The sequence below is a fragment of the Dendrobates tinctorius genome, unplaced genomic scaffold (genome assembly GCF_039654945.1).
Source record: "Dendrobates tinctorius isolate UK_male_01 unplaced genomic scaffold, ASM3965494v1 ptg000157l, whole genome shotgun sequence".
Classification (NCBI taxonomy): Eukaryota; Metazoa; Chordata; class Amphibia; order Anura; family Dendrobatidae; genus Dendrobates; species Dendrobates tinctorius.
The window spans coordinates 5,043,436-5,057,214 of record NW_027361824.1 but is presented as its reverse complement, the minus strand read 5'-3'; the positions used below and the strand labels follow the sequence as shown (position 1 = coordinate 5,057,214).

At 48.7% G+C, this 13,779-nt stretch overlaps 1 protein-coding gene across 4 annotated transcripts in view; it reads right to left on the bottom strand.

The window, feature by feature from the left end:
* Positions 1–13,779, bottom strand: part of PDE2A (phosphodiesterase 2A) — an 806,220-nt gene that overhangs the window by 194,801 nt on the left and 597,640 nt on the right. For all 4 annotated transcript variants that reach the window (XR_012220656.1, XM_073548493.1, XM_073548490.1 and 1 more), the window contains 2 exons: positions 10,764–10,923; positions 10,529–10,581 (listed from right to left, as the gene is read on the bottom strand). Coding sequence is in view for 3 of the 4 variants with exons in the window: in XM_073548493.1 (XP_073404594.1) it covers positions 10,529–10,581; positions 10,764–10,923 (213 nt within the window). In the remaining variant the exon portion in view is untranslated. The remainder of the gene's footprint in view (positions 1–10,528; positions 10,582–10,763; positions 10,924–13,779) is intronic.

Below are 13,779 nucleotides of genomic sequence, written 5' to 3'. Positions count from 1 at the left end.
AGAGCCACCGGACTACTACCACTAATATCCCACATCATCCCGTCAGCCAGCGCCACCGGACTACTACCACTAATATCCCACATCATCCCGTCAGCCAGAGCCACCGGCTACAACCCCTAATATCCCACATCATCCCGTCAGCCAGAGCCACCGGACTACTACCCCTAATATGCCACATCATCCCGTCAGCCAGCGCCACCGGACTACTACCACTAATATCCCACATAATCCCGTCAGCCAGAGCCACCGGACTACTACCCCTAATATCCCACATCATCCCGTCAGCCAGAGCCACCGGACTACTACCACTAATATCCCACATCATCCCGTCAGCCAGCGCCACCGGACTACTACCACTAATATCCCACATCATCCCGTCAGCCAGAGCCACCGGCTACAACCCCTAATATCCCACATCATCCCGTCAGCCAGAGCCACCGGACTACTACCCCTAATATGCCACATCATCCCGTCAGCCAGCGCCTCCGGACTACTACCACTAATATCCCACATCATCCCATCAGCCAGAGCCACCGGACTACTACCACTAATATCCCACATCATCCCATCAGCCAGAGCCACCGGACTACTACCCCTAATATCCCACATCATCCCATCAGCCAGAGCCACCGGACTACTACCACTAATATCCCACATCATCCCATCAGCCAGAGCCACCGGACTACTACCCCTAATATGCCACATCATCCCGTCAGCCAGCGCCACCGGACTACTACCACTAATATCCCACATCATCCCGTCAGCCAGAGCCACCGGACTACTACCACTAATATCCCACATCATCCCGTCAGCCAGCGCCACCGGACTACTACCACTAATATCCCACATCATCCCGTCAGCCAGAGCCACCGGCTACAACCCCTAATATCCCACATCATCCCGTCAGCCAGCGCCACCGGACTACTACCACTAATATCCCACATCATCCCGTCAGCCAGAGCCACCGGACTACTACCCCTAATATCCCACATCATCCCGTCAGCCAGAGCCACCGGACTACTACCCCTAATATGCCACATCATCCCGTCAGCCAGAGCCACCGGACTACAACCCCTAATATCCCACATCATCCCGTCAGCCAGAGCCACCGGACTACAACCCCTAATATCCCACATCATCCCATCAGCCAGAGCCACCGGACTACTTCCACTAATATCCCACATCATCCCGTCAGCCAGAGCCACCGGACTACTACCACTAATATCCCACATCATCCCGTCAGCCAGCGCCACCGGACTACTATCACTAATATCCCACATCATCCCGTCAGCCAGAGCCACCGGACTACTACCCCTAATATGCCACATCATCCCGTCAGCCAGAGCCACCGGACTACAACCCCTAATATCCCACATCATCCCGTCAGCCAGAGCCACCGGACTACAACCCCTAATATCCCACATCATCCCATCAGCCAGAGCCACCGGACTACTACCACTAATATCCCACATCATCCCGTCAGCCAGAGCCACCGGACTACTACCACTAATATCCCACATCATCCCGTCAGCCAGCTCCACCGGACTACTACCACTAATATCCCACATCATCCCGTCAGCCAGCGCCACCGGACTACTACCACTAATATCCCACATCATCCCGTCAGCCAGAGCCACCGGACTACAACCCCTAATATCCCACATCATCCCATCAGCCAGAGCCACCGGACTACTAACACTAATATCCCACATCATCCCGTCAGCCAGAGCCACCGGACTACAACCCCTAATATCCCACATCATCCCATCAGCCAGAGCCACCGGACTACTACCACTAATATCCCACATCATCCCGTCAGCCAGAGCCACCGGACTACTACCCCTAATATCCCACATCATCCCGTCAGCCAGCGCCACCGGACTACTATCACTAATATCCCACATCATCCCGTCAGCCAGAGCCACCGGACTACTACCCCTAATATCCCACATCATCCCGTCAGCCAGCGCCACCGGACTACTACCCCTAATATCCCACATCATCCCGTCAGCCAGAGCCACCGGACTACTACCCCTAATATCCCACATCATCCCGTCAGCCAGCGCCACCGGACTACTACCACTAATATCCCACATCATCCCGTCAGCCAGAGCCACCGGACTACAACCCCTAATATCCCACATCATCCCATCAGCCAGAGCCACCGGACTACTACCACTAATATCCCACATCATCCCATCAGCCAGAGCCACCGGACTACTACCACTAATATCCCACATCATCCCGTCAGCCAGAGCCACCGGACTACTACCCCTAATATCCCACATCATCCCATCAGCCAGAGCCACCGGACTACTACCCCTAATATGCCACATCATCCCGTCAGCCAGCGCCACCGGACTACTACCACTAATATCCCACATCATCCCGTCAGCCAGAGCCACCGGCTACAACCCCTAATATCCCACATCATCCCGTCAGCCAGAGCCACCGGACTACTACCCCTAATATGCCACATCATCCCGTCAGCCAGCGCCACCGGACTACTACTACTAATATCCCACATCATCCCGTCAGCCAGAGCCACCGGACTACAACCCCTAATATCCCACATCATCCCATCAGCCAGAGCCACCGGACTACTACCACTAATATCCCACATCATCCCATCAGCCAGAGCCACCGGACTACTACCCCTAATATGCCACATCATCCCATCAGCCAGAGCCACCGGACTACTACCCCTAATATCTCACATCATCCCGTCAGCCAGAGCCACCGGACTACTACCCCTAATATCCCACATCATCCCATCAGCCAGAGCCACCGGACTACTACCCCTAATATGCCACATCATCCCGTCAGCCAGCGCCACCGGACTACTACCACTAATATCCCACATCATCCCGTCAGCCAGCGCCACCGGACTACTACCACTAATATCCCACATCATCCCGTCAGCCAGAGCCACCGGACTACAACCCCTAATATCCCACATCATCCCATCAGCCAGAGCCACCGGACTACTACCACTAATATCCCACATCATCCCGTCAGCCAGAGCCACCGGACTACTACCACTAATATCCCACATCATCCCGTCAGCCAGCGCCACCGGACTACTACCCCTAATATCCCACATCATCCCATCAGCCAGAGCCACCGGACTACTACCACTAATATCCCACCCCATCCCGTCAGCCAGCGCCACCGGACTACTACCACTAATATCCCACATCATCCCGTCAGCCAGAGCCACCGGACTACTACCCCTAATATCCCACATCATCCCGTCAGCCAGAGCCACCGGACTACTACCCCTAATATCCCACATCATCCCGTCAGCCAGAGCCACCGGACTACTACCCCTAATATCCCACATCATCCCGTCAGCCAGAGCCACCGGACTACTACTCCTAATATCTCACATCATCCCGTCAGCCAGAGCCACCGGACTACTACTCCTAATATCTCACATCATCCCGTCAGCCAGAGCCACCGGACTACTACCCCTAATATCCCACATCACCCCATCAGCCAGAGCCACCGGACTACTACCCCTAATATCCCACATCATCCCGTCAGCCAGCGCCACCGGACTACTACCCCTAATATCCCACATCCTCATAAATTAAAACATAAAACATTTAAATAATAATATATGTTGTTATTATTATTATTATTTTATTATCTAATACATGGGTCCTCAAACTAAGGCCCGCGGGCCACATGCGGCCCGCCAAGGACTTTTATTCGGCTCCCCGCCAGGCCGACAATGAACTCATGAACTGCACTGCAGTTCAATGCCGGCGGGCCCTGTAATCGCAGGCGGGACGAGGCGCCGAGGAAAGGCGTTACGCAGCCCTCCGTATGCAGCAGAGCACAATGCACACAGACGGCGTGATTGTCATCACGCCGCCTGCGTGCCTGTGCAGGAAGAAGACTGAGACGAGCGGGCGCCTCTTCAGAGCAGCGGGGGACATAGGTGAGTACTTTTTTTTTTAAAGCCGGGTCCTATTGGGGACATTTACCTGCCAATTGGGGACCTGTGCTGCCTAATGGGGACCTGTGCTGCCTAATGGGGACCTGTGCAGCCTAATGGGGAACTGTGCCGCCTAATGGGGACATTTACCTGCCCATTGGGGACCTATGCTGCCTAATGGGGACCTGTGCCGCCTAATGGGGACATTTACCTGCCAATTGGGGACCTGTGCTGCCTATTGGGGACCTATGCTGCCTATTGGGGACATTTACCTGCCTATTGGGGACCTATGCTGCCTAATGGGGACCTGTGCCGCCTAATGGGGACATTTACCTGCCAATTGGGGACCTATGCTGCCTAATGGGGACCTGTGCCGCCTAATGGGGACATTTACCTGCCAATTGGGGACCTGTGCTGCCTAATGGGGACCTGTGCTGCCTAATGGGGACCTGTGCTGCCTAATGGGGACCTGTGCCGCCTATTGGGGACCTATGCTGCCTATTGGGGACATTTACCTGCCTAATGGGGACATCTACCTGCCTATTGGGGACTTGCGCTGCCTAATGGGGACCTGTGCTGCCTAATGGGGACCTGTGCCGCCTATTGGGGACCTATGCTGCCTATTGGGGACATTTACCTGCCTAATGGGGACATCTACCTGCCTAATGGAGACCTGTGCTGCCTAATGGGGACCTGTGCTGCCTATTGTGTGCACAGGAATTTATTCATAATTTTTTTTAAACTATATTCCGGCCCTCTAACGGTCCGAGGGACAGTAATCTGGCCCCCTGTTTAAAATGTTTGAGGACCCCTGATCTAATATATAAAGCTCAATGTGTGTGTGTGTGTATGTCCGGGATTGGCATCCGCACCGTCACAGCTACAGCCACAAAATTTGGCACAGTCACACGTCTGGACCCCGAGAGCGTCCTAAGCTATGTTGTGAGGCGAAATTTTAACCCCGCGCGTTCCAATTCACCAAACAATTTTGCCCCTATCTACATACTGGGGGAAAAAGTGTGTGTGTTTCAAGCCCCGCCCCTCATGATGTCATAATGGTTGCCATGGCGACGCTGATGTCATCATAGGTTGACTATGGGATGGAGGATGTGTGATGGGTATATGGGCATGGGACTATGGGATGGAGGATATGTATGATGGGTATATGGGCACGGGACTATGGGATGAAGGATATGTATGATGGGTATATGGGCAGGGGACTATGGGATGGAGGATATGTATGATGGGTATATGGGCAGGGGACTATGGGATGGAGGATATGTATGATGGGTATATGGGCACGGGACTATGGGATGGAGGATATGTGTGATGGGTATATGGGCACTGGACTATGGGATGAAGGATGTGTGATGGGTATATGGGCACAGGACTATGGGATGGAGGATGTGTATGATGGGTATATGGGCACAGGACTATGGGATGGAGGATGTGTATGATGGGTATATGGGCACGGGACTATGGGATGGAGGATATGTATGATGGGTTTATGGGCACGGGACTATGGGATGGAGGATATGTATGATGGGTATATGGGCACGGGACTATGGGATGGAGGATATGTGTGATGGGTATATGGGCACGGGACTATGGGATGGAGGATATGTATGATGGGTATATGGGCAAGGGACTATGAGATGGAGGATATGTGTGATGGGTATATGGGCACGGGACTATGGGATGGAGGATATGTATGATGGGTATATGGGCACGGGACTATGGGATGGAGGATATGTGTGATGGGTATATGGGCACGGGACTATGGGATGGAGGATATGTATGATGGGTATATGGGCACTGGACTATGGGATGAAGGATGTGTGATGGGTATATGGGCACAGGACTATGGGATGGAGGATATGTATGATGGGTATATGGGCACGGGACTATGGAATGGAGGATATGTATGATGGGTATATGGGCACGGGACTATGGGATGGAGGATATGTATGATGGGTATATGGGCACGGGACTATGGGATGGAGGATATGTATGATGGGTATATGGGCACGGGACTATGGGATGGAGGATATGTATGATGGGTATATGGACACGGGACTATGGGATGGAGGATATGTATGATGGGTATATGGGCACGGGACTATGGGATGGAGGATATGTATGATGGGTATATGGGCACGGGACTATGGGATGGAGGATATGTGTGATGGGTATATGGGCAAGGGACTATGAGATGGAGGATATGTGTGATGGGTATATGGGCACGGGACTATGGGATGGAGAATATGTATGATGGGTATATGGGCACTGGACTATGGGATGAAGGATATGTATGATGGGTATATGGGCACGGGACTATGGGATGGAGGATATGTATGATGGGTATATGGACACGGGACTATGGGATGGAGGATATGTATGATGGGTATATGGGCACGGGACTATGGGATGGAGGATATGTGTGATGGGTATATGGGCAAGGGACTATGAGATGGAGGATATGTGTGATGGGTATATGGGCACGGGACTATGGGATGGAGAATATGTATGATGGGTATATGGGCACTGGACTATGGGATGAAGGATGTGTGATGGGTATATGGGCACGGGACTATGGGATGGAGGATATGTATGATGGGTATATGGGCACGGGACTATGGGATGGAGGATATGTGTGATGGGTATATGGGCAAGGGACTATGAGATGGAGGATATGTGTGATGGGTATATGGGCACGGGACTATGGGATGGAGAATATGTATGATGGGTAAATGGGCACTGGACTATGGGATGAAGGATGTGTGATGGGTATATGGGCACGGGACTATGGGATGGAGGATGTATGATGGGTATATGGGCACAGGATTATGGGATGGAGGACTTGTATGATGGGAATATGGGCACGGGACTATGGGATGGAGGATGTGTGATGGGTATATGGGCATGGGACTATGGGATGGAGGATGTGTGATGGGTATATGGGCACGGGACTATGGGATGGAGGATATGTGTGATGGGTATATGGGCACGGGACTATGGGATGGAGGATATGTATGATGGGTATATGGGCATGGGACTAAGGGATGGAGGATGTGTGATGGGTATATGGGCACGGGACTAAGGGATGGAGGAAATGTGTGATGGGTATATGGGCACGGGACTAAGGGATGGAGGATGTGTGATGGGTATATGGGCACGGGACTAAGGGATGGAGGATGTGTGATGGGTATATGGGCACGGGACTATGGGATGGAGGATATGTATTATGGGTATATGGGCACAGGATTATGGGATGGAGGATGTATGATGGGTATATGGGCACGGGACTATGGGATGGAGGATATGTGTGATGGGTATATGGGCACGGGACTAAGGGATGGAGGATATGTGTGATGGGTATATGGGCACGGGACAAAGGGATGGAGGATGTGTGATGGGTATATGGGCACGGGACTAAGGGATGGAGGATGTGTGATGGGTATATGGGCACGGGACTATGGGATGGAGGATATGTATGATGGGTATATGGGCACAGGATTATGGGATGGAGGATGTATGATGGGTATATGGGCACGGGACTATGGGATGGAGGATATGTGTGATGGGTATATGGGCACGGGACTATGGGATGGAGGATATGTATGATGGGTATATGGGCACGGGACTATGGGATGGAGGATATGTATGATGGGTATATGGACATGGGACTAAGGGATGGAGGATGTGTGATGGGTATATGGGCACGGGACTATGGGATGGAGGATATGTGTGATGGGTATATGGGCATGGGACTAAGGGATGGAGGATGTGTGATGGGTATATGGGCACGGGACTATGGGATGGAGGATATGTGTGATGGGTATATGGGCATGGGACTAAGGGATGGAGGATGTGTGATGGGTATATGGGCACAGGATTATGGGATGGAGGACATGTATGATGGGTATATGGGCACGGGACTATGGGATGGAGGATATGTATGATGGGTATATGGGCACGGGACTATGGGATGGAGGATATGTATGATGGGTATATGGGCATGGGACTAAGGGATGGAGGATGTGTGATGGATATATGGTCACGGGAATATGGGATGGAGGATATGTGTGATGGGTATATGGGCACTGGACTATGGGATGGAGGATAATTATAATTTGCTATAAACACAGTTAGTTACTATGCCCGGACAGCGCTGGGCTCTTCAGCTAGTTAGTAATAAAATGAAAACCATAATAATAATAACAACAATACAAAATTATTCACTGGAAATATGATCTTTGTTTGCTTTCAGTGAATTAAAATATTTTAAAATAATTATAACTATTATTTAAAAATGTTCTCATTTATTGAAATCAAGCAGAGATCATATTTTCAGCGAATGGATCCGTATCCATTGTCCACTTGTGATAGGATCCCATTGATGTGCTGTAGAAATTTCAAACCGGACAATCCCTTTAAGTAATAACACTAAATACAGGATGTTTCCATCCTCTGATGGCATATGCTGGACATTTATTTTGTATCCCATTGATGCTATTAACGGGACAGAGGAAACAGCCGCCATGAAATAGTAAATGTATGAGGAGGTTTCTATTCACGGCCAGCGAGCAGAGATCTTGGAAACAATTAGGATGAAACTTTTTATAAAGTTGCAGAACTTTTTTGTTGTTGTACATAAGAGCTGAAACCCCGCAAGTGCTGGTTCCGTCCTCAGGGGGGCAGTGTTTTTGTGTCAGCACCCTAGCCTCTGCAGTAAGCGTGCAGCTTACTGACTGTTTCCTCTAACTCGATAATAGAATTCTATGTTATTACTCCTCTTCAGTGCAATTAACACTTTTGTGAGCGGCTTCAGGGGTCACTGTTTGATATGTTTGATATTTGCATCATCCACCACTAGTTCACTTCTTCCACTTACGGAGATCCTGCCGTTAGCAGCTCGGAGGGCGGTGGGGGATCAGGACGTGCCGTGGGTCGGCTCCGGCAGCAAACTGCAGTATTATATTATATATATATATATATATTACACCATTGGCATGCATGAGCCTAAGGAGCAGGGGCCGCCAAAATCTAAGATGCCCCCTATCTTAAGGGAGAGGTAAAACTGGAACAAAGACCGCTCAGATGCCCACAAAACCAACTGTCACTGTCATGGTGAATTGTTTGCTCTTGTTTTTTGGGGGGCAAAAGAAATGAAAAAAATTCCTAGAAATGTGATGAAAACATAGAAGTGGCCAATAGCTGGCCTCCGCTCCCGCCACCCCTATAAGGGCGTGTTCACATGAGACATTGTTGGCCGTGTTTTGCAGCTGCTTGGTTCATGAAACACATTGAATTGGCATTACATGTACGATCCACACGGCTGCAAACTGCGGCAAATCACGGCAAAACCGCCAGCATTTGCTAACACGTGCAAAATGTGCAGCTTAAAGGGGCAGTCCGGTCTCCCGCAAACAGAGCGCAATCACCGGGTTATGAAAGTGTCTACAACCTCCCGGGAGACTGCGGCCGCCGATCATCAATGCTTTTGCACCTTTTTTCTGGAGTAAAAATTCTTTAACAGAGGGAAAAAAACCAAACAAATAAGTAAAAAAAATAAGAAAAAGTGCGATAAAACAGAAATAATGCGACAAATGCAGCGATGAATCGGCCACAGAATGTTTCATTTTGAAAAGAAATTGTGCAAAAAATGGCAACAAACAGCACAAGAGAAAAAAAAGAAAAGTCACAATAAATGCAAATGATGAGTCCAGGCCTTTGGGTTTCAATTAATCATCATCATTTCCAAGATCTCTGCTTGCTGTCAAGGAATAAAAACATTGTTAAATGTGATCCAGAGAGGAGGTTTCCCTCCAGGCAGTAGGAGCCTGTACACTGATACATTGTATCCCCATTGTGTCCCCATTGTGACTCCATTGTGTCCCCATTGTGACTCCATTGTGTCCCCATTGTGACTCCATTGTGTCTCTATTGTGTCCCCATTGTGACTCCATTGTGTCCCCATTGTGACTCCATTGTGTCGCCATTGTGTCCCCCATTGTGTCTCCATTGTGACTCCATTGTGTCCCCATTGTGACTCTATTGTGTCCCCATTCTGTGTCCCCATTGTGTCTCTATTGTGTCGCCATTGTGACTCCATTGTTTTCCCATTGTGTCCCCATTTTGACTCCATTGTGTCCCCATTGTGACTCCATTGTGTCCCCATTGTGACTCCATTGTGTCCCCATTGTGACTCCATTGTGTCCCCATTGTGTCTCTATTGTGTCCCCATTGTATCCTCCATTGTGTCCCCATTTTGACTCCATTGTGTCCCCATTGTGACTCCATTGTGTCACCATTGTGTCCCCATTGTGTCCCTATTGTGACTCCATTGTGTCCCCATTGTGTCTCCATTGTGTCCCCACTGTGTCCCCATTGTGCCCCCATTGTGTCCCCAGTGTGTCTCCAGTGTGTCCCCACTGTGTCCCCACTGTGTCCCCATTGTGTCCCCATTGTGTCAGGCTCCAGTGACTGGAGACAGGGTCCATCCAGTGACAGCCGGCAGAGATCTTACATGAATGCACAAGGATTACTAGAAAGTTGCAGAACTTTTGGCCGCAGACTACTCACGTAATGAATGACTTTGATCTGCAGAGACGCCGCGTCCAGGTCGTAGAGTTCACCTGAGGACGAGACACAGGTTTATATCGAGTCCCTAAAGGGAACTCAGACCCAAAGAGGGGTGGAGTCGCTCTGAGCTCAGTTCTATAACAGGTACAAGACTGTGTAGGTGTCAGTCGTCACTGTACTTATAAAATTCTGTTCATGAAACAGGAGGCACAGGATGAACAGTAGTTTCACATACCACATAACTGCAGGATCTTCCGGTCCAGCTCATCGTAGCTTTCATTGGGAGCGGGTTCGGATTTGACCAGTGATTTTTCTGAGGAACCCGTTGACAGACTGACTTGGGGCCACGGCTGTAACTTCTGCACGGCCAGCACCCGTTTACACGCCACCACCACCTGCGGAACAAGAAAGTGGCATTACATGACAGATCCATCCATTACCCAAGAGCGGCGCCTTATCCAAACCATCCTCGCCGGCAATACCTGGTGTTACCACTAGGCAACGCTAGACCATCACAGACACCGGGTATTACCACAAATCATTTGCAGGCCACCAGGGAAAACTTTAGGGACATTAGACATTAATCCGCTCTCCAGAAATGTGACTATTAACCTACCCTAGACCACCAGGAATATTCTATATTAGCTCCTAGACTTCTCTAGACCCCCAGGGATACTGGATATTTAGGCAGAGTCAGCCCAGAGCTTTAGAAACATTAGATAATTACCCCTGCTCTCCAGGGATTTGACTATTAACCTTCCTTACACCACCAGGAATATTAGACATTAACCCCTGAACTTTTTTTTGACCCTTAGGAATATTATATATTAACCCCTGAACTTCTCTAGACCCCCAGGGATATTAGATATTAACCCCTGAACTTCAATAGACCACCAGGAATATTCGCTATTAGCCCCTGAACTTCTCTAGACCACCAGGGATACTGGATATTTACCCAGAGACTCCCCAGAGCTTTATGGACATTGATGAAGAATTACCCTCTCTCTCCAGGGAAATGACTACTAACCTATATCAACAGGAATATTAGAAATTAACCTCTGAACTCCTCTAGACCAAGGGGAATATCTAAATATTTACCCAGATTCACCCCAGAGCTTTATGAACATAAGACATTAACCACGAAGTATCCTAGCTCTACAGAGATATGACTATTAACCTGACCTAGACCTACAGGAATATCAGATATTAATCCCTGAACTCCTCTAGACCACCAGGAAAATTAAATATTAATCTATGCAATTATTTAGACCAACAGGGATATTGAATATGTACCAAGAGCCACCACAGAGCTTTAGGGATATTACATATTAACCAAGAACTACCCTAGCTCTCCAGGAAAAGTGACTATTACCCTAGCCTAAACTATTAGGGATATCAGACATCACCCATGGTTTCCTTATAACTTAAGGTATATTAGATATTACCCTACAATTACCCTATATCTCCGGGAAAAGGAAGATTAACCTGTCCAAGGCCCCCCACAGTTATTGGGTAATAACCCCTGAACTCCTGTAGACCACCCGGGATATTAACTATCTAACTACAGCTACTCCAGAGGTTTAGGTATATTAGATATTAACCTACAATAACCCTATATCTCCGGGAAAAGGAATATTAACCTATCCCAAGACCCTCCACAGACCTTGGGTATTAATCTCTGAACCCCTCTAGACCACCCGGGATATTAAATATCTAACTACAGCTACTCCAGAGCTTTAGAGGTATTAGATATTTTCTCACAATTGCTCTAGACCACCAGGGATATGACCACAGACAGTGGATATTAAGCTCTAATTACCCCAGAGCACAAAGGATACTAGATATTGGCATACAATTATGCTACACCTCCATGGATAATACTGTTATCCGACCCTAGACCCAAACAATTATTAGTTGTTAACCCTTAAACCTTTCTAGACCACCAGTGAAAACAGATATTTACCCAGAGATTCCCCTGAGCGTTAGTAATATTAATAAGCCACCACCCACCTTTATCTCATGTAATATGGCCACCTCAGATGACCACAGATATTAGATGTTAACCCCAAAGAATTTCTTATCCACCAGGGATCATAGATATTTATTACTTTACCCTAGTTACCCAAAAGGTTGAAGGAAATTAGATTTTACGCCACAATTGCAATTCATCACTAGGAATATGACGGTTAAGATACTGTAAATCGCTGTCGACATTAGATATTAACTCCTACACATCTCATGAGCAGCAGGGATAATAGCTATGTAACCAGAGATACCCTTGAGCACAGGGATATCAGCTATTAAGCCTCAGTTGTCAGCGATCTCCAGGAATATGACTGATAACCGATCCCAGATCACTGTCAGTGGCGTAACTAGAATCCGACAGGTCCCAATGCAAAATTTGGACCTGGATCCTCACCTTCATATTGGTCAATTGTAAGGGCCTTTGTAGCGTCCTAGATCCTATAAAGACATGCTTGTAAGTGTCCCCATCATGGTTCATTCCTGTAATAATGTCCCCATCATGGTCCCTTCCTGTAATAATGTCCCCATCTTGGTCCCTTCCTGTAATGATGTCCCCATCGTGACCCCTTCCTGTAATAATGTCCCCATCGTGGCCCCTTCCTGTAATAATGTCCCCATCGTGGGCCCTTCCTATAATAATGTCCCCATCGTGGCCCCCTTCCTGTAATAATGTCCCCATCGTGGCCCCTTCCTGTAATAATGTCCCCATCGTGGCCCCTTCCTATAATAATGTCTCCATCATGGTCCCTTCCTGTAATAATGTCCCCATCATGGTCCCTTCCTGTAATAATGTCCCCATCGTGGCCACTTCCTGTAATAATGTCTCCATCATGGTCCCTTCCTGTGTAATGTCCCCATCATGGTCCTTTCCTGTAATAATATCCTCCATCCTGGTCCATTTCTGTAATAATGTCTCACATTCAGGGCCCTTTACTGTAATAATGTCCCCATCCTGGCCCCTATCTGTAATAATATCCCCCATCATGGTGCTTTCCTGTAATAATGTCACACAACCTGGGCCCTTTTCTGTTATAATGTCCCCCACCATGGCCCCTTCCTGTATTAATTTTCCCCATCCTGGTGATTATATGTAATAATATCCCCCATCATGGTGCTTTCCAGTAATAATGTCCCCAACCTGGGCCCTTTTCTGTAATGATGCCCCCCAAAATGCCCCTTACTGTAGTAATGTCCCCCAACCTGAACCCCTTTCTGAAATAGTGGCC